The following is a 22,173-nucleotide window of genomic DNA, read 5'->3' as shown; positions in this document are numbered from 1 at the left end:
ATAAAAAATAATAATTTTTCATGGATGATGAAAATAAGATATATGTCTCACAAAATACGACCCGTGAGACCGTCTCACACAAATTTTTGTCTTTTTTTTGTACAACAAAAAAACCTATTTTTAGGCTCATTTCTTAGTGTTGATAATGTGATTATTTTTATGTTCCTAATAGGTGAAGGCTACATTTATTTACATTGATCAATTCATGAGGATGACTAGAAAACGTTACTGTCTCTTATCGTGAGGTTGTGGGTTTTTATAAACTTACATAATGACTTAAGTTCTTTTTTAAAATTTAGAATTTAAAACCTGTGTTCAAATAAATATAATATTTTTAGTAAACTAGAATTTCAGAAATCATTCAATGATTTCACTATATTAAAATTTCATATTTTTTCCAATTTTAATATAATTAATCAGTTGCAGTGTTAAGAAACCAAAACTACTTTAATAATGAAGTATAGAAAATTAAAAAGTGTTTTTCCCTTATCGAAAGTATTATCCCAAGATCAATCCATTATGGAGAGTTACAGATCCAGAGACACAAATTGTAAAGAACTGAAACATCATCCAACATGGGTTCTACGCTAAGTATTCATCATCATTCATTCAAATGCTTACACAGATTACTGCTGAGACGGTTTAGTCGGTTGGGTATATAGTAAACCAAAGGGTTTATATAAATAACGAATCTGCCTGAGCAAGTAGCATTTCATTTCACCAGATTTTCATGATGATGGACTGGGGCAAGCCATGTCTTGAGCCAAATTGATTACACCACGCCAGAAGGAAGGCGCAGCACGAGCTGCCCTCCGAAGACACTGAAGGTTAACACATACGAGATTGATGAGATGAAATAAAATGCATTACGCAAGATAGCTATACGGCCTAGGATGCAGACCTTTTCACGTAGTAATAACAAAAGTCAGCCAGGATGAAAGTTTGAACAATTTCTGATATAAGAACCATTGATGGCCATAGTCCATGGCCCAATGCCACAAGAAGATGACCACGACTGTCCAACACCTGCCAAATGCAAATTATAAATGTAAGACAGTGATTGTACAAGAAATTTTAGTTTGTGGTAATTGCGCAAATCAAAATCTTTTACTGTGCAAAGCAGCCTAAATGTCAGATGAGTAATTTCAAATGCCATTGGACTTTCGAATTCTTGCAAAATGCATTAACACAATTCTGCAGTAAGAACAGATCATATGAAATAACTTCGGAAAACATAATTTCCACATAAATTACAAGATTATTACATTACATGCCTGATAGCCTGACTTTTTAGATATAGCCAGATAGGGTACACCAAACATCAACTTCCACATGCTTAAGAAAATAAAATGACCACATCACATGACTTCGTGAAGCCTTCTTAGTCCGTTTAGTACCTTGTAACCATTTATGAGTAATGGTGACATGATTGACTAGGATTAGATGATAGGATATTACTATGATTCACATTTTGCAGCAAGCCAACTGAAGAATGCTTGATAGATAATGATAAAGTTAGTGTGTCAAACCTGGAGAACCCAATGAGCACAGCTCAGGAACCTCGCAACACCCAATGCAAATACATAATGAGCTGTAAATGGTTCAACAATCTGTAGCAGAGGAATTGAAAAGCCAAAATTACAATATAAGTAGGACTTAGCTAGCACGTAACACAGAAATTCAAAGAAAAACTCTACCTTAGTGTTTTGCATGACACGTAGTTGAGGAAGGACAGAAACGGCTTCAAGGTAAACACAGAAGGCCCAAGCAATCCGGTTGACCAAGTGATGCGATGTAGATGGGTGTATCAACAGAGCTAAAACAGCACAAGGGACCAACTGCAAAACATGGAAAATGAGATACTCATTTCTTTTAACAGTCAAATCCAAATAAAAGTCCAACGTGGCAAGAAAATAAGTAAGCCAAAGATAGTATGATTCCCATGCACATATTAAGACTCACCACATAATATAGTGCAAAATTGTCTTTATCCTCCATGTAACTTGACCTTAGCTTCAGACGAATCATGTAAATAACCCACAAGGTTGTAGCTAGTGTAGCCATGTCAAGCAACGTGTGTATGTCATATTCCATAACAAAACTACAATACAATCTAACAGCCAAAAAGATAGCGGTCAGCTCCTGGGATTTCAATGAAAGCCCTGCAACATTTGATTTAAAAATGATTGGAGAGAGTAAGCATCCGGCAATTAAAAAAAAATCCATTCAGAAAGCACCAATAACATAGTCATTTGCTCGCTTCACAAAACTAACCTGGAATGTTGAACAAAAGAAACCATTTAAAAACCCACACTACGTCCCAATTCTAATACTAAAAGTGGAGATAATTCACCAATAAATGCAACCAAAATACACCGACAAACCAAAAAAAAACTGTAAATTCAACAGAAGCTGAGTCACGTGCTAAATCTTCTTAGTGACAATCCCAATTACAAGTATCAATACCAAATTTTTTTCGTTTTGGGGCTCTCAGCTGAAGTGTCTACTTTCTGTTACCTTCAACACCACAATTATAGAAGAAGCAAAACGATGTTTTAGTTTACAGCACATTATGTTTACACCCCATAATAGACCCTGCACAACTTTTATTAGGCGTATGAAAATTAAAATTAATTAATAAAGTACATCAAGGCCACTGATTGAATTTATAAAGACGTTCCACAATTCAAGTCGAACTAATGGTTGATCTCGACCCCCAAAAAAGTAGCAAAACATAAAGGTCAAAGAAAAAATCATAGATTTTAGGCAGGATTAATGTTTTTTCCTTCTTTCATTAGAATGGCGCAAATAAATCCTCAACGAGACCCCGATATTATATTTTCCATAACAAAAGGAAAACAGTGTAGCCAAAAATCACATCTTTGCAACAAAAGAAACACTAAAGTAACGCCATTTCCCAATTTTTCCAATTTAGCCGGAACAAGATCTCCCTAGATATCCCAAAAGTCTCAAACTTTCTCATCCTCCAATCACCCAATTCAAATGAAACCCTAAAACAGTAACCCCAGCACTAGCAAACACGTAAACTAAACCAACACATTTACACAAACAAAATTAACCATTACCGGCGCAAGTTTTCTCCTTCATAAGCTTGTAAATAAGAACAGAGATTCCAATAGAGTGAACTGCTTCCGCGGCGACGAAAATATTATCGTGATCGTGTACAATTGCGCGGAGGAGCACGAGCGCCGCCATACCACTGATGACGGCAAGAAAAGCCTTCACCTTGGGTGGCTGCCGCCGCACCCACGACGACACAGCTTGGATCGGTCTTCGTGGAGCCCTCATGTCTGTATGTGTGTATGCTTTCCTATGGGTTTTTTAACAGGGAAATGAGAAGATGAAGGCACGATAAATGGGAAATTGAGGGAAGAGGATTCTTGAAAATGGATGAAATTTATGAAAATTAAAAAATTATAAATAAAAAGGAATTGTAAAATTAAGAACCTCAATAAATTACCCATATTATTATTTTATGAGTTATTACAAAATTAAAAAATATGTTTGTAAGGCTATAATTTTAAATTTTAATTACTCTCTCTACCACAAATATAAAAGTTTTTTTTATATATATATCTCAAATATATATTCGAATTTTTATACCTCTATTTTTTTATGAATATACTTAAATCATTAAATATATTTACTACTTTCAACATTTATTTTATTTTATTAAAAATTCATTAAATAAGGATAAAATTGAAATGAAAATACAATCAAGCCAAAATACATTGGACGAATTGAGCATATAAACTATCTCAAAAACTTTGTATTGAAAAGTAAGAGAAATATTTTTATCTACATTTTGAAAGTATAAAAAATAATTTTTCTAATATCATATGCGTGGTTTGAATATATAAGTCAGTAAAATATTATTGGAATTTAGTAAAATAATAATAACTTGTATAATTTCAATTTGGTAACAGATTGAGCTAAATTAATTTCAGGGATAAATTAATTTCAGGGAGTTGAGCTAACATTAATTTCAGGTCAACAAATTATTGGAATATGAACTTTGGAGCGTTGAGAAATATAATATTATCCACGTGTTTTGGCAGTCATGTTAATTAATCTTTAAAAAAATTGAAGTGATTATTAGTTGAATTACTCTTTCTTTTTAATAAAATATAGTTAATATGGGTTTTGATTGCAAACACGATCGACGTATGCCTTCGATCCTTTCATTCATTTAAATCTATGAGATAGGAGAAAATTATTAAATTCCACCTCGTGATCTAGATCTGCATATAGTTCGGATCACATATATATATATATATATATATGAGCACTTCAGTTTATTAATTTAATCGAGTGAGTTAAACTCGTAAAACTTGAAATGTTTTTATTTTTATTAATTATTGAATAAGGTCATTACTCATTAGCCACTTGGTAAATTAAGTTTAAGTATGTATGTTGCGAGAAGGGCCAACTTTTCTTTAAAAGAAAGATATTTCAGCAACAGAAAAAGGATAGGCAAAAAAGTTTGAGAGAAAATGTTTAAAACTCACAAATAGAACTTGCGAGATCCACTCCATTTCAAAACCGACACATTGCAATGATGTTGATCTGTCATATATTGGACAAGTGTGGTATATAAGTTACAACGTTGCGATATGATCCGTACAAGGGTTTGCTGCACTCAGGTGGATTCTCTTCAAGGAAACTATATTCCAGGAAACTCTACCGGTTTCATCAGAAACGATCGACTTTATTCGAAAATTTGGAGCAAAATGAAGGGATGGCTCGCGGTATTGTATGACATAAAGCAATTCTATAAGCCTCTGCGACGGTTCAAACATCATACAGCGACCTTCTTGGAAGTCACGGAGTTGATTATAGTCGCAAACTCGGGCCCCTACAGTGAGTAAATACTAGAGATAAGAGACATTTCACAAGAATATCTGTGAACACATCCTTTATTTGCTCTTTTAGCTTGAAGTATGAAGCATCTTAGCTTACTTGTAAAACCTCACCAAGTCCTTGCGTTTTGTATTAAATTTCACATAAAACAATACTATCTTTCTCCAATTTAATGCAAGAAGAAGATGATGTTTATTTGCGAAGTACAGCGTGTGAAATTAACCAAAAAAAATGAGAAAACAAGATAGGGTTAACAAACAATTTACAGGGTGTAAAACAAAAGTATGAGCAGGAAAACAATAACACACCTTGAGGGATGCACCGCCGACAAGAAATCCATCAATGTCTTCTTGCTTTGCAAGCTCGGCGCAGTTTCCTCCATTGACGGAACCTACGGATAAAAATTTTGAGATTGTACAGGTGAATGGCAAATGAAGGAAATTTGTCACTTCCATTCTAACTGGATGAATAATTGATGTTAACATTGGATCATCGAACCAAAATCAAAACTTCATAAATTATTCAAGTACTAAGTACTAGAAGTCATATTCTCTTAATATTTGTAAATTGTAATAGGTGGATACAGGATAGGAACTCAAAAAAATTACAAAACTTGAACTGGAAATTACACACCTCCATAAATAATGCGAGTTTTGGATGCAACTTCTGCAGACACATTCTTACTAAGCCAATCACGAATAGCTATATGCACCTCCTGAGCCTGCTCTGGTGTGGCCACTTTACCAGTTCCAATAGCCCATACGGGTTCGTATGCAATGACAATCTTATCCCAACTCGGGACAGCATCTGCATATCATGAACTTCAATATATATACACACGCGCGCGCGGAGAGAGAGATCTAAACTTACCAGCATAAGCCTTCAACTGCTGAAAACAAACATCAAAAGTTTTTCCTGCTTCTCTTTCTTCTAATAACTCTCCAATGCAAGCAATCACTCCGATATTCTGACTCAATGCATAAGCAGCCTTCTTCCCAATGAACTACAGAATTTGATGAATGAACATGATTTAGAGCATTAGAAAATTTAGCAATAATTATAAACATAAAGTCTTAAAATCATACGAACTCATAGTTTCTTCCCATCTCTTTTTAGAAGAAAGTCAATAAACTACAAAAGACAGAAATAATTGGTGATATGTATAAGACAATAACGATGGCGATATGCATATTTTAGATTTTTGGATGAATTCCTTTTGAGTGGAGATACTCTCATATCTTACTTGATCGTCTTCTCCAATTATATGTCTCCTCTCAGAATGCCCTAAAACCACCCAATTGCAGCCAAGGTCTTTTATTTGTTCCACACTGTACAAGATGGAACAGTAAATTGTAAATCCTTGCACCTACAGTAACTATCACAATTGTGTCGATTATAAAGGTCAAGTAGAGTAAAGCATTAAGGATTATTAACTGAGCGCAAAATTGCAGGGGAAAATGGCTAGAATAACCAGCTGAAATAAGCATATGAAACAACTCAAGTGGAACCAATTAAAATGGTATGAGAAAATGTGGAAACCATCAAATAGCATACAGCCAAATTAACAATATGCAGAAGAATGTCAGCAACGGAACCGATTTCTTCGATTTTTCCATCTTCTTTAGATCAGTGAGATCACATGTTAACCTTTAGAATCTATTAGAAATGCATATCAAGCCAATAATAGCAGACTTCATAGCATACACAGTCCTCAAATGAAAAGGCAATAAATCTGCAAATTCTTTCTTTCCACAAACAAGCTAACCTTGATCTAGAGAAAATCATATTGAGATAACAAACCTGATTTCGCCAGTAAATGCACCACCTTTTCCAGTCCAGCAATTCTGCGCAGCTATCTCAATTCGATCAGATAATGAGTTCTTCACCTGATCAATATAGACAAAAGGTGGCGCCACGACAACATCTGCGTAGGTCAAAGGCAGAATACTAGATAGAGCAACGAATTCCCATTTCACTTGAATTATATGCATCTGGCATCACACTGAGACTTGTATATATAAAACGAAAGGAGCACGGATTTTATATCTTAGAAAGACGGTATACCAATCTTTCCCTTCCATTCCCATCCATACCACATAAATTAGTACCTTTTCTTACAACACACTATCATATTAAAAAACTGAAACGATAATTTAATCTTCACGAGTGATAACATGCTAACAAGCAGTTACAACTACCTACCACAATTCTATGATAACAATGCAATTCTACTTGACTCCACAAATTGCAGTTCATGGCAGGATTTAGAAAATGTTGATAATACAAATTCATTGTTAACTCCAGGAAATAAACATGGGGTGGTATGGCCTCATTTCCTGTAATGGATTTTCACAGAACAAAAGGGAAAACTTCGGTAAATGAAAGTTTTGCTGTTTGCAATTTTAAATGGTTGTTCATCTCTACATTTTCATATTTCTACGGAAATCAAGCTGAGAGAAAAATGAGAACAAGAATGAAATTCAACACAATAAACCATGGCAGGGGAATCTAAAAGTAGAGATGCTCAGAAAATAAGGACACCATACAACCCCTCAGTGTACTCAGATACTAACATCACATTAATAATTTTAATAGCAAAGAAGAACTCACCAACATCAGACTCCAATGCTGCACTGTTCAAATCAGAGACAAGCTTGCTTAGAGAGTCTTTCGTACCATTCTAATTAAAGAATAACAAATGAGTTAATTAAGGGAGGATAGGGTAGGGTCAAACAAAAAAGGAAGCAGAAATAACATATTTAACACTCAAATAATTCAACTTTACTCCGTAAATATTAGTTCGGAAACAGCACAAACAGAACATTTAAATACGTGTGAAACACCCGTAGTTTGACAGCTGAATGTGCACAGCACAGTTCAAAAGTGTGGTGTTACTTAATAGATCTTAACCTATGAACAAAGTTTTCACATAAAGGATGTTTCCACAAGAGGAGAAAAAAGTTACTACAAAACCCATATTTCATCTGCTTGAGCAAACTATAAAATTCTCATATATCGTTCAAGTGTTGAATCAAAATTATATCGGTTAAAAGAATCAACTTCAAGCTCAAGGAGTAAACGGTATAATAGATATATGCTTTCACCACCAGACTCATGTACAAGGATTATTCGTTTCAAATCTCTACATACATTACAAAAAATCATGGACCTTCCTATGATGATTCAGGCAATAAATATTATAGAATATTCATTCCTTTACATTTTCCTTCTCAACTTTTAGATTCCATTAAGTATTAAATGACCAAAATTTTATTCCCTTCCCAACCATTCTTTCAATTTGTACTTAAGTTATCAAAGTTCCAAGGTTAACATATCCCAATTTTTAGCAGCATTCAATGAAACTGTCCGACCCCTCAAGACGTGGAATTTAAATAAATTTAAATTGGGGGACTTACTGAGAATTCCTATTGCCTGGTGTACTCAACAGCTTGATTGGATTTTTATACAAACTGATTGATATATTACTTTTCAAGAGCTACAGCACTTTCGTATTGTGATTCTTCACCTCAACTATATATATAAAACAAAGAAAAAAGAATATGCAGCCAATGGATTGGCAACAATAAAAGAAGCACCAAAGGTTAAGAAAACATGGAACAACATAATCAAGAATGAAATACTCACGCATTTCCAATTTCCACCGACGAAGAACTGCAAGTAAAAGGAAATAAAACAATCAGATTTGACACTATCAGGTGCTGAACACAAGTGATTGTCAACACATCAGAGATTTGAACGTTTTCTTCCTTCTCCAAAAACCATTCTAGGTTCTAATAAATTAAATTCATGTGGTATTTGAACCGTTCGTTTAAATCCAAAACCGAAAGAAACAAAAGAAACAATGAAAGGTTTCAGAACCTGGCCGGATCCTGCCATCGCTACCACACCGCGGCATTCTTTACGAGAGGAGGCGAGTTGTACATGCGAATCGACGTTCTGAAACAAGCACTGAGTTGAATTAGAGTCGGATGCCAAGTTCTCGAACCTGACGAAAATTTTGCGGAGGCCGGAGAACTGAGTCAGCTGAGGTGAGAGTTGACACGCGACGGCGGCGCCTAGTGACGTTGACATCAAAGCCATCGGAAGATATCTGTTGCTCCGCCGCTTTCTATGACAGCGAACTGTCGCTTTGAGATCCCCGGTTCTCCCTCTACCTCAAACGATATTGTTGCTCAACATGTGGCGTCGTTCTCAATGCAATCGGCCCTTACCTACCTCCTGACCACGCGAGCGTGGGAGCGTGGAAACCACTGTCTTTGGGACGTGTTTGGCAATGTTGGCCAATGTTTCTTTCTCATTTCCAGGTATACCATCTAAAAAAATATACGCATACTATTATTTTGATATTATCGAATTAAAATTAGATTTTTATTCCATTTTCATATTATTATATGCATTAGTTTAATCCATATAATTTTGTCATTTCAATAATTATTTTATTTTATTTCGAATAATTCAACATGGATTTTTCTAATAACAAAAAAAATAGAAAATGGATAAAAAATTATTGAGCAAAAGAAACATGATTCTTTGGTTGATTCAGACAAATTTGTTTTCTTTTTGTAAAATGCCACCGGTTTATGAAATAAATTGGATGTTACGATTTTATTGTATTTTTATGTATATAATGTTTGATGCGTTTAATTATCAATAATTCGTACAAACGAAACTCATGTATTTACCAACTATTTATAATTAATTAATAAAAAAATTAATGGGCCATTATTTGTAATTTAATGGGCTTGGGCTTGGTCTTGGGCTTCTTATCATTAAACAGATTCAGTCTGTTTGGCTCATATAGGTTGGAAATCTCACGCATCCAACCAATAATTGGCATCTGCCTCGAATACATCAACTGTACCCCACATTTCATTGAATATTCACCTTTCCCCCCTTAAAATAAGTATTAATTTGCACACATAAATTTACAGTTTTAATCCGGACAAAGTGGGTATCTATATTTTGACCCTTGATCTTTAGTCCACGGCTTAAAGGGAGAGTCCCCTCTGTGTTCACTGCACATACGGGCCCATCAGCAGGCGAAGGCTTCTCGTTTTCTCTTATTATTGGGGTTTAGCAATCGAGGGGAAATGGCGATTAGGGTTTTTCTGATTCTTTGTATGCTTCTCATTTCGCCTCCAATTTTACAAGGTAAGCATTTTGGATACAGTTCCGTTTCGCTTTGTAAAGACTATTTCTTTCCCTTCTATTTCATTCGGAATTGGTTGGGGCTGTTATAATTGACCGTCTCGATGACATGCATGTAAAAAGATTTTATCTTTATACCAAGTCTTGCTATTTTTCGCTTTTGATTGCATTAGGTTCTGCAGAGAGTGGAGTTAGATCAGATCGAGATTCTATTTTGTTTCTTTTGTTTTGAAGCCGTCTTTTATATTCCTTTAGACTATGCCTTGATTACTTTTAGTTTGACTTCTGTTTATTTATTTCTATTCCGACAGATATTTTGCGGTGGATTTTTTTCTCATTTGTTGTTCGATTTTGTGGGTTTGGTTGAATATCTGTTAGGGGTCACTCTGTCGTGTTGTTGACTCATTGTTTTACGCACGATGAGGTTTTCTCGTGATTGGCTACTTAATTTTCCGGGAGTTTATTACTGTTAAGCCACTATTTATGTTCCTTTCGATCATTTTCTTGAGTTTAGCTGCTCAGTTAAGGAGATTTTAATTTTTTTTTTATGATTTTCTGACATAAGACTGTCACGAAGGGGTTAAATTTTTTCATGTTATATTGCGTTTAGGAGAACATTCCCCTTTAAACTTGGCAATGCTTACCAGAAATCTGTTTTCTCACTAATCTATTTACTGCTTGATAGTTGCAAGATGTGAGCCAGACCCTGATGCAGAAGTTGTTGAATCGGCTGAGGAAGGAGATATTGGGATTGTTGGTGAAGATGCCCAAGACTTCGGTGGTGGGAGTTTTGGTCCAGCTCCAGGGGTGGAAACAGTTTGTGTTTTCCCGAAAAACCCTTCTAAATGTTAGTATTTGTTGTTTGAGTATGGTCCTCTCCATGTTAATCAGCGTTCCTATTATTCTATGAGATACAATGAAACTTTTGCGCCCATCTTATAATTACACACATATTGAGTTATTTTCTCTCATTTTTCAGTGGTTGCAGCTGGGGAGGAAAGTGAACTCTTAGTTGGAATGAAAAACGAAGGTAATTGTTTGTGTACGGTTGAAAAATATGATGTTTTCTTTCTGAACATCTGGAGTTGTTTTAATTTTGCCATCATATAGCTCTAGCTTCTTGTTGATTTTGTTTCTAAGATAAGATTGTCTTTCATGGCATGGAAAATGGCAAGATGACTTACAGATATATGCCCGATTCTTTTTGAAATTGGTACTTTATGCTGACAAATCATGGATTCCTTAATTTGTTTGTCACATTTTGGATGGTGACAGCAGGGGATTCAAGTATTAACATTATTGCGATCCACGCCAGTGTTCATCCCGCGTATGATCCAAGCTACTTGTTGCAAAATCTTTCTGCACAGGTATCTTACGTACTTTTCTGCAACGATTTATGCTTTTCTACTACACTTATGGAAGGAGAATTTTTATGTGGTGTTAAGTTCAGTTTTTCTTTTTCCTTGACTGTGTTTTGCCATTTGAAAGTTTTTTGTTTGGCTAGTGAGATATTTTAAAATTTTCAAGTAAGTTTTTGTATTGGGATCATCGTGGTGATAAAAGTGAGAAAGTTAAGAGTTAAAAATTCATTTTGTGTACCGAGCGATGTGGTGATAGTAGTAATCTTGAACAAACTTGGTTATTAAAATTGGATGAGAATTAATGATCCTTAAGCTTTGAGTAGTCGGAAAGCCAAACTAAAAGACCTTGTTTGTCTGTTGTATTTGTTTGGAAACCAATTTTCCTTGTTATGGCTGAATTTGTTGGACAATTTTACGTGACCTCGTATTTTTAAAGTAAGTTTTACAGTTGTAATAGACTATGTTGTATTTATTAAATTCCTTGCTTCCGGCAATCATTTTTTATCTTATCGGGAAAAATGCTTGATAAATAGAAACCATTTCATCCTTGGTGAGCCTCGACAGGTTTTTAAGCATATTTATGAGATTCTTATGTACTACGCTACTGGATTTTTGTGCCTGAAGATGCTTACTAAACCACACGTGTGACTTTTGACTTGCGGAACAAAATGGTTGGTTATTCAATCAAATCAATAAGTTCTGCACTTCTTTTTATGAGGTTAACGTACAACCTTAGCATTCTTTGCGTTCAGCAACATGTCTACCAAGTAACAAGTTTAGCAGATCTTTAAGATTGAAATAACAGGACAAGAAAAATTAACATAGGTGTTAATGATTCTTGATCAAGATTTTTTACTTAGTTTTCTGAGTGCACACGTGTTGGGCATACACCCTGTCGCTAATACCTCGTTCTTTCCTTTTTCTTCAGTGACATCATATGTGAGGTCTTTATGGTTCCTCTCTAGTGCGAGGAGTATATAGAACTGATACTGGGTTTGACCTCTTAGATGATAATTTTGTTAGATTCAGCACCTATCTTCCATCCTGGATTAAAAATTGCATACTTATCTGTCAATAACACTTTCAGACCAGTATGATTTGGAATTATGCTATTGATACTTGTATTTTATCTACTAGGCTTTTAACAATGCTTCAGACCAGTATGATTTGGAATTACGCTGCTGATACTTGTATTTTATCTACTAGGCTTTTAACAATGCTTCGGTTCCTCCATCAGCTCAAGCAACTTTCCCTTATGTTTATGCTGTTAGCAAGTTCTTACAGGTAAGTTTTTAGACATGTTGAATTTTACTGTTCCAGGTGTTTTAGCAGCATTGAATATGGAGATTATTTTTACATGCAAAATATAATCTACGTTGTCCTGCAGTCTGGTGCATATGTTCTCGTGGGATCTATTGTTTATGAGATTGACCAGCACCCATACCAGAGTACTTTCTACAATGGGACCATTGAAGTTACTGAGCCAGGTGGTCTGCTCAGTGTTGAGTCAGTTTTCTTGTTTTGCCTAGGGGCGGCCCTTATCGGTCTTCTAGGATTTTGGATACGGAGTCAAATACAAGAATTCTCAAAGGTAATTACCATATATGCGCATATATTCTTCAGTTTTTTACTGTTTATTTACAGAGTGTATCTTGTATTTATACCAGAAAATTAGTCTAGGACGTAAGCAACTTAACCAAACCCCTTGAATTGTGGTAAAGGACGCCTTCTTGTATGCCTCACTATAACAAAACTATAGTGGTTAAATTTCAAATTATGATTTTACCTTTTTGTCATCCCATTCTTTTTTGACATCTCATTTATCAAATGCACATGTTTTGTGTAATATATACCTGGCATCTCATTAATCAAATGTAGACCCAAAAAATTTCATACTGGGTGGATTAGGGACCATTTTCCCATCATCCCCATCAAGTTTCTTAACCACTCTCAGATATAATTTTCTGCCTTTAAATCGATGGTGTAGAGCTTGTTGATCGTTTATGGTAGTAGTAAATTAGTTTGCTTCCATCTTTAAATTTAGTTTCCACCATAGATTTGCTCTTTTTTCTCGGTTTTGATCAGATGCTTACATTTGTTCTATGTATGTTTATGTATGTTAATTGATTAGAAAACCAAGAAGGCACCGAAGGTGGAAGTTGGAACTAAGACAACAGACGTCTCAATGGATGAATGGTTGCAGGTCTGTAACACAGAAAACATATTCTCGAAAAAATTCCTTCTCTTTTTATCTCTGGTCCTTTATTTTTCTTGTCAGGAAATTTTTATATCCCTTATATCTTGTCTTCTGTGAATTTAATTCGATACAGACCCACCACCCGCAAAAAAGTGGAATCATAGATGTTGATGCATAAATACTAATCGTTGAACCAAATAATCGTGAACTAGATGTTTTAAGAAATGTACTTTATAACTTAATCTCACAGTAGGTCACAAGCTTGAAATCTGCGAAACAATCCCCATAATATTTCATTAAGGTGGCTTCGGCTCCCCATCATACTTGTATGAATACTACTGTCTTGTTTCCCTCCCATAAGCTCAACTCATTTGGAAAAAGTGGTTTACCACCAGTTTACTACTTTTAATATTCAGGGAACTGCATATACACGGTCTCAGGCCAACAAATCAAAGAAGAAGAAGTAGACGATCATTTTCGAAGATTCTTCTGCAAAGAAGGATCAGCTCAACGAGGCAACAGTTGGTTTGAGAGATTGTAGGAATTTGAAGACTCGAGGAAGATAATGGAATAGTAAGTCTGTTTTTAAATTATCGGCCGTTCGATTGCCTCATTATCATTATCGTAGCACGAGGAAGAAACCATATGTTCTTTTTTTCTTAGAGGTGACTGCAAACAAGTAGATGAGAAACTACTGAGGCGACATTTTTGAGACTTGTTTCGATTTATGCATGTTTTAGTCAAATATATTCCGATGGCCCTTTGGATGAATATGAATTGCTATTTTGTGATGAATTTAGTGTGTTCTTGTATGCAATGTATACCATAATAAATACAAATTTATAATAAGAATATATGTGGACAATGAATTCCTGGAGAATATAATCATTGAGATTCGCAAAAAATCTTTATCGAGCATAAATTTAATATCCAAATGAAAAATATTACATTTTTCCTTTCACGTGTTAATTTTTTTTGAGTAGGTATCTTGTGAGACGGTCTCACGAATTTTTATTTGTGAGATCGGTCAACCTTACTGATATTCACAATAAAAGTAATTTTTTTTCATGAATGACTCAAATAAGAGATATATATGTCTTACAAAATATGATCCGTAAGATTATCTCACACAAGTTTTTGTCATTTTTTTATATACAAAAAACTTTTTGTCATTTTTTTTATATACAAAAAACTTGGATCGTATTATCTAAATATAAATGATGACATAACTGGATTCATCTTAACCGATCTTACAAAGTGGGATAAACATTTGGTGGTTTGTTGCGGTTAAATTGAATACAACTTTTTGTAAAATAATCTCTTATGAAAAATAAATAGACGCTTAAACTCTTATGTTTTTTTTTTAAAAAAAAAAATGGTCTTAGAGCTTTTATAAAATAGAGTAGGTTTCTTATGAGACGGTCTCACGAATCTTTATCTGTGAGACGGGTCAATCCTACCGATATTCATGATAAAAAAGTAATATTCTTAGCATTAAAAATAATATTTTTTCATGGATGACCTTAATAAGAGATCCGTCTCACAAAATACGACCCGTGAGATCGTTTCACACGAATTTTTGCCTATNTTTTTTCATGGATGACCTTAATAAGAGATCCGTCTCACAAAATACGATCCGTGAGACCGTTTCACACGAATTTTTGCCTATAAAATATTAACATGATTTTAACTTCATTTGTTGTGTATAAAATTATTTTTCATCGTATTTTTTACGTATAATCCAAAATCTAATTAGTATAAATGAATATAAATCACATCATTTTTTCTTATTTTTATTTTTTACTCAATTTGTGATATTTTATTATTATTTCATGATCATTTTATAGTGTCATATTGCAAAAATTATATATTTTAACTGTACAAATATTTGTTGTATGGTGTATTGACAATTTTTGTACATTCAAACACATAAAATGTACATTACATTGTCGAAAGTACTAAAAGCGTGTACATTTAAAATTATAAAATTGATGTTATTGGAGCTTTTTTTTAAAAAAAAAAAACAATGGTAAGCGCTTATTAATTTTTCACAAGAAATTAGCGAAATTTCACAAGAATGTTGTATGTAAATTACAGTTTGTTTGCGGTGTGTGTATTTTTAGGCTTCTTTAATTTATTGTAAAATAATCAATTAAATACTTGGAATTGCAATTTTTATTATGTGGGAAAATTGTGACAGTGACAAATATTTATAAATCGATAGAATTTTTATTTCAAAATAGGAGAAGATTTGTGTTGTACGTGTATGACTTATGATTCACATTTGGGACTTTAGACGTGACGCCCGATATTTCGAGGGAAAATTAAAATAAAAAAATAACCCACAAATCACATCAATAATACATATATTTTTTAAAAAGTTATAATATAAATAAAAAAAAATTATTGGTACAAATATTTTAATATTCATCTGCCTAACAGAATTCATTATGGCATCTAAGAATCAATAAATCGAGATTTATTGAGAAAAGCCATCTATATATTTCCCACCGAAAAATGAGATTTACAATAAATGTACATAATAANAAAGAGACATTTATAGCGGAACCTCACTAATTTTTAGTATTCGAAAAAAAATTCACATTATAATATATCACAAAAACTCTTATAATTTTGTGAGACGAATTTCATATCCAACTCAATCCATGAAATTATTTTTTCTTACGTCAATAATATTACTTTTCACTTAAATTAAATACTAAGTTGACTCATATCATTTATCTAGATATATGAGACCGTCTCGCATGATATTTACTCACATCATTTATGCTTTAGTAGAAACTGATTTATTTATAATCAACTAAATAAAAAAATACTCAAAAATAAATTTATTTTATATGATTCACTATAAAATCGACTGTACAGGAAAACGATCGATTGGCACATAAGCATTACCAGCGATATGAAGATTAAATTTTCTGGTTAATGTATAGTCAATTAGTTTGGTAGTATCCCTTCCAGCTCCACAAATTTAATGAAATCACATGCTTCTTAATCCTTTAATCAACGGTTGAGACATTATTCACACTAATCAATTAATGCTCGAAGTATATTCAAATTTAATCTCTCTCAGAAGGAACATGTTAAACTACTTTTTTTCTGATTGTTAATTATATTAACTGTCACAAATTTTTATTGTATGCCATTTAATTAATATACATTCTCACAAAATATCGGTATATTGCTAATAAGAGTTTATATTTAAAAGATATAAATTTTGAAGGATTGAAACAAAATATAATTTCGTGTCGGGAGATTTGAAGTCATGACATGATCTACAATTATTCAGGTTGAATTTGAATTAATAAATTTGATTTGAGGATAGATATTGTATTATGTTGCGTAGAAAGGATTTTTTTTTTTAAATATATAGTTTTCATATATATCATGTTCATGAGTGATTTATTTTCGTTTTATCATATATCAACACCACACATTTGATCGATACTCTTAATGAGAATGAGCGAGTAGGTTTGCGGATGGAAAGGAAATGACGCAGTTGAAGTTCATTCAATGAAGAAAATGGCCAGTGCTAGCTAAGCTGCGCATGCATGTCGCCATCGATGGGGCCTAAACGCATGTGACGACATTAATTTTCCGTCGTTGTGCCATTCTATATAAAGAACAACTTTGGCTCGCAATCATTCAGGAATCACTTCGGGCTACTGCCCTTGATCAGTTTTTTGTCTGCCTTTCGTTCCAAGTGGTGGCGGGGATTCCTGAGAAGATTTAGTTTAAAATGAGGGTTCATTCCTTTTGTCGGACAGCCCTTTGGGGAATTCTCTTGGTGTCTTTATTGGGGCTTTGCAGCGCAGATGACAAGACATTGTTCGAGGTTGTCGGGGCAGCAGATTGTGCCGATTGCAAGGAGTACAGCATTAAAACTACTCAGGCATTTTCGGGTAAAAATTTGCAACATTATTGTAATTTGTTCACGCAAACACACACACACACACACACACACACACACACATATATGTATATATATTGTAGAACAAGTACTCCAACACCAAACATAAAAGGCATAGATTATAACACGATCTTCACACTTTCGACTCTGATTTTATTTAATCACGAAGGGATTCATAATTTAGTTATTTTTGCGATATTACAAGTATCTAACGTATGTGTTTCTCAAATAAAGATATTTCATGCTCGAGATGCTTGATCATATAGGTCTCAGAGTGAGCGTTGATTGTAAGCTCAAAAGCGGGGAAACAAAAAGAATGGGAGATACCAAGCTCGACAAAGATGGGAAATTCAAGATCTCGGTCTCACAACAACTCCATCAAGATTGCTACGTGCAGCTCCACAGCGCCGCGGCAGTCCCCTGCGCAGCCCACAATGGCGCCGAATCCGCGAAGATCGTGTTGAAATCCCAAACGAATGGTATCCAAACCTTCGGGCCGAGCCAAAATCTGCAGTTCTCAACTGCATTGTGTGCTTCCAAAACCTTTTGGCCTTTCTTCAAGCACCCACATTTTCCATTCACCCATCCGTGGAAGAAGAGCTTCCCTTCTTGGCCGCCTCTCCCTCCATTTCCGCCGCTCTACAAGCATAAGCCACTTTTCCCACCGATTGTCAAGCCTCTACCACCACCAGTTCCCGTCTACAAACCACCAGTTCCAGTGTATAAACGGCCTGTCCCCGTCTACAAGCCACCAGTTCCAGTCTACAAACCGCCGGTTCCCGTCTACAAACCACCAGTTCCAGTGTATAAACCGCCTGTCCCCGTCTACAAACCACCAGTTCCAGTGTATAAGCCGCCTGTCCCCGTCTACAAGCCACCAGTTCCAGTCTACAAACCGCCGGTTCCCGTCTACAAACCAAAACCACCAGTTTACAAGCCACCAACTCCTGTCTACAAGCCAAAACCACCCGTTCCCGTCTACAAGCCAAAACCACCAGTTTACAAGCCACCTGTCCCCGTCTACAAGCCAAAACCACCAGTTCACAAGCCACCGGTTCCAGTCTACAAGCCACCTGTCCCCGTCTACAAGCCAAAACCACCGGTTCCAGTCTACAAGCCACCGGTCCCCGTCTACAAGCCAAAACCACCAGTTTACAAGCCGCCGGTGCCCGTCTACATTCCAAAACCACCAGTTTACAAGCCCCCGCTATATAAGAAGCCATGCCCTCCACTGATCCCCAAGCTTCCGCCATTTCCGAAGATCAAATTTCCTCCAAAGTACTTCTTCCACCACCACCACCACCACCGCCACCACCACAAACTCGGGCTTTTCCCACCACTACCTCCGTACCATCCTTAAGCTTTTTAAAGGGTGCGTTTAGCATCTGTGTTTGATTTATTTGTTGCGGTGTGAACAAGAAATTGGTTTTCTGTGTCTTCAAATGAATTGTCTTTTTCTTTTTCTTTTTTTTTTATAAAAAAAATATAGTTCTAGGAATAAATTTCCAAGCAATTTGAAAAGAGAGATTAATATGAGTGGCATAGGAAAATTAAATGAATTTTTAAATGTTTGTATCGTCGATTTGGTGTTGACATGCATGTGCATGGTTCTTTTAGGTTTGTTTTCTTGGGTTGTAATTAGCACACAATTGTTATAAAATTTCTATTGAGTGTTCCTTCCATAATATTCCACCATTTTTTAATTATTTACTTGTATAATATATTTCGAATATATACGTCACACTTGGGTATCATTTGAACTTAAAAATAAATAATAATGTAAAGATAAATCATATAATATAATAAATAAATTATAATATTTAATAAAGTGTTTGGTTTGATTGATAAATAATAGTTTTTTTAGTTTAATTGATTAAATTTGAGATAAAATGATAAACTATTATTTTTCATTTTTAATAATTATTAAATATTAATAATATTATTTATTAGATGTAATATTATAATTTAAATTCAATGATTTGATTGATGTAAAATAAATAATTAGTAAATTTATAAATAAAATTGAATAAAATAAATTATTAAAGAATTAATATTGTGCCATTCCAAACAAACCCTTCGATTACAAAAATGCCATGCACATGCTAAAAAGAAGAATATGGGAAAATGTCACCAATTTAATTAATAGGGGCAAAAAAGTTTGATAGATGTTATCTATATAGATAGTGTCATTATCTATTCAAAACATAACACGCGTATTGAGTGATGAATCATGATCACTTATCTATACATCATGGTTGAATAAGTGGTCATGATTTATCCACTCAGTACACGTATCATGTGTTGAGTGGATAAAAACACTATCTATATAAGTACCATCAACTAAACCAGAAATCAAAGGGCTATTACTTTTGGTGGTTTGCATCAATTATTCTCGAGTTGCACAATACAATTAATTTACCTCTGAGATAAGAAAGTCGATAATTTTGTTATCAAGGAATTAAGATTACAAATTTACATATATTTAATAAAAACGGATTGACAAAGATGCATCAGAATCCCTATCCACATCCCGTTCTTTCCCCGAACCTTAAATCGAACTCGCATAGAGCAAATTTCATCTCCACTTCAAAAATGATAATGGAGCGGATGCGGAACGAGTTCGAGGAATCTCTGAACACAAACTTAACATCATCGTCGTCGTCGTCGTCATCGTGACATATTAGGAAATGTGGATATTATATTCATATTTATTTTGAATTATTTCAAAGATTCGAGAAAATTATCGAACTCAGAACCCGAAAATTAATCTTAAATCCGCTTTGTTTCGGATTTTTTTGGCGGACCGAAAATATCATCTCTAATAAAGCTGTCATAAAATATTTTTTATTAATAAATCTAAGGGCCGGGCTTTGGAACAAAAGGAGTCGGGCTTTGGAACAGATGCCGCTTACCAAAATAAAGAAATTGATATTTTGATAAATTGATCTCTGTTGTGAAAAAGTAAAAATTTACGGTAAAAAGTAAAAATCTCAAACTCTCAAAATCATCACACTACACACTTTATAATATTTTTCTCTCAACTCAATTGTGATTTTCTTCACAAATGAGAGATCTATTTATAGAAAATTTTTACAAATAATCCAAAAATAAAATACATCATTACCTACATCATCACACACTAATTTTCAATATTCAACACCTAATTTTACCTAATTTTCAACATTCAACATTCACATTTTCAACACAAATATTTTTCACATTTTTAAATAATTTTTCAACACTCCCCCTTGTGATGATGATCATAATGATTGTCTTCATTACGTGTTTTTATACTGCCTCGTTAAAAACCTTACTAGGAAAAACCCATTGGGATAAAAACCATAGTAAGGGAAAAAGAGTGCAGTCACGTAAACTCCCCCTCATGTTGACACGAACAATTCTTCACAAATTTCGTAGATTGCGCATCCCAATATTATATATGTGCTTTCTGAATATTGTCGTAGGAAGTGCCTTTGTGAAGAGATCTGATGAGTTTTCACTTGATTGAATGTGACGAACATCAATACATTTATTCTTCTCAAGCTCCTTGGTGAATGCGAAGAACTTAGGAGGAATATGTTTAGTTCTGTCGCTTTTTATGTATCCTTCTTTCATTTGAGCAACACATGCAGCATTATCTTCATATAGTATCACAGGCTTCTCGTCGAATGATAATCCGCATGAGATTTGGATATGTTGGGTCATTGATTTTAACCACACACATTCACGGCTTGCTTCATGTAGTGCAATAATCTCGGCATGATTTGATGAAGTTATTACGAGCGCTTGTTTCTGTGAACGCCAAAAAATTGCAGTGCCTCCACGAGTAAATACATATCCAGTTTGAGAACGTGCCTTGTGTGGATCAGATAAGTATCCAGCATCGGCATAACCAATTATACTTGGATTAGCATCTTTTGAATACAAAAGTCTCAAGTCTGTCGTTCCTCGTAGATAACGGAATATATGTTTAATTCCGTTCCAGTGTCTCTTTGTTGGATATGTGCTAAATCTTGCCAATAAATTTACGGCAAAAGATATATCAGGCCTTGTACAATTTGTAAGATACATAAGGGCACCGATAGCACTTAGATATGGTACTTCTGGACCAAGAATATCTTCATCATCTTCACATGGACGGAATGGATCCTTTTCTATGTTTAATGATCTAACAACCATTGGAGTACTTAAAGGATTTGATTTATCCATATTAAAACGTTTAAGGATCTTTTCTGTATAATTTTTCTGGTGAACAAATATTCCACATTCTTTTTGTTCAATTTGTAAACCCAGACAATACTTGGTTTTTCCAAGATCCTTCATTTCAAATTCTTCCTTCAAGTATGACACAACTTCATGAATTTCATTATTCGTTCCAATGATGTTTAAATCATCAACATATACAGCAATAATTACGCATCCGGATGTTGTTTTCTTAATGAAAACACAAGGGCATATTGAATTATTTACATATCCCTTTTTCATCAAATGATCACTTAGCCGATTATAGCACATTCGGCCAGATTGCTTTAACCCATATAATAATCTTAGTAATTTCACAGAATAACATTCTCTGGGTTTTGAACTTTGTGCTTCAGGCATCTTAAATCCTTCAGGGATTTTCATATATATAT

General features: G+C 34.3%; 4 protein-coding genes across 8 annotated transcripts; 2 read left to right on the top strand and 2 right to left on the bottom strand.

Annotated features, from left to right (window-relative positions):
* Positions 1–463: 463 nt before the first annotated feature.
* Positions 464–3,418, bottom strand: LOC140960244 (uncharacterized). The gene is made up of 6 exons (XM_073418438.1): positions 3,087–3,418; positions 1,963–2,162; positions 1,698–1,838; positions 1,530–1,610; positions 902–1,026; positions 464–821 (listed from the first exon to the last, which is right to left on the bottom strand). The coding sequence occupies exons 1-6, from the start codon at positions 3,307–3,309 to the stop codon at positions 773–775; spliced, it is 819 nt and encodes a 272-aa protein (XP_073274539.1). The 5' UTR covers positions 3,310–3,418; the 3' UTR covers positions 464–772.
* Positions 3,419–4,513: 1,095 nt separating this feature from the next.
* LOC140959694 (triosephosphate isomerase, chloroplastic-like) lies at positions 4,514–9,124 on the bottom strand. The gene is made up of 9 exons (XM_073417663.1): positions 8,761–9,124; positions 8,527–8,553; positions 7,492–7,561; positions 6,682–6,805; positions 6,125–6,209; positions 5,752–5,884; positions 5,515–5,688; positions 5,190–5,272; positions 4,514–4,876 (listed from the first exon to the last, which is right to left on the bottom strand). The coding sequence occupies exons 1-9, from the start codon at positions 8,980–8,982 to the stop codon at positions 4,820–4,822; spliced, it is 975 nt and encodes a 324-aa protein (XP_073273764.1). The 5' UTR covers positions 8,983–9,124; the 3' UTR covers positions 4,514–4,819.
* A 709-nt stretch (positions 9,125–9,833) lies between these two features.
* On the top strand, positions 9,834–14,381 carry LOC140960101 (translocon-associated protein subunit alpha-like). 2 transcript variants are annotated; one of them, XM_073418234.1, is made up of 8 exons: positions 9,834–10,053; positions 10,736–10,897; positions 11,030–11,080; positions 11,329–11,417; positions 12,618–12,695; positions 12,799–13,002; positions 13,543–13,614; positions 14,025–14,381. In XM_073418234.1, exons 1-8 carry the CDS (start codon positions 9,993–9,995, stop codon positions 14,073–14,075), a joined length of 768 nt encoding a protein of 255 aa, XP_073274335.1. In that variant the 5' UTR covers positions 9,834–9,992; the 3' UTR covers positions 14,076–14,381. The 2 variants fall into 2 exon arrangements, with proteins under 2 accessions (XP_073274335.1, XP_073274334.1); XM_073418233.1 differs by having other exon boundaries at positions 11,326–11,417.
* A 2,887-nt stretch (positions 14,382–17,268) lies between these two features.
* Positions 17,269–19,009, top strand: LOC140959256 (uncharacterized). Of its 4 annotated transcripts, none has more exons than XM_073417133.1 (3): positions 17,269–17,531; positions 17,806–18,377; positions 18,414–19,009. In XM_073417133.1, exons 1-3 carry the CDS (start codon positions 17,369–17,371, stop codon positions 18,897–18,899), a joined length of 1,221 nt encoding a protein of 406 aa, XP_073273234.1. In that variant the 5' UTR covers positions 17,269–17,368; the 3' UTR covers positions 18,900–19,009. The 4 variants fall into 4 exon arrangements, with proteins under 4 accessions (XP_073273234.1, XP_073273235.1, XP_073273233.1 ...); XM_073417134.1 differs by having other exon boundaries at positions 17,806–18,614; positions 18,657–19,009; XM_073417132.1 differs by having other exon boundaries at positions 17,270–17,531; positions 17,806–18,356; positions 18,393–19,009.
* Positions 19,010–22,173: the final 3,164 nt, after the last annotated feature.

Source organism: Primulina huaijiensis, chromosome 15 (assembly GCF_012295235.1).
Source record: "Primulina huaijiensis isolate GDHJ02 chromosome 15, ASM1229523v2, whole genome shotgun sequence".
NCBI lineage: Eukaryota > Viridiplantae > Streptophyta > Magnoliopsida > Lamiales > Gesneriaceae > Primulina > Primulina huaijiensis.
The sequence above is the reverse complement of the archived record's forward strand: the minus strand, read 5'-3'. Positions and strand labels throughout refer to the sequence as shown.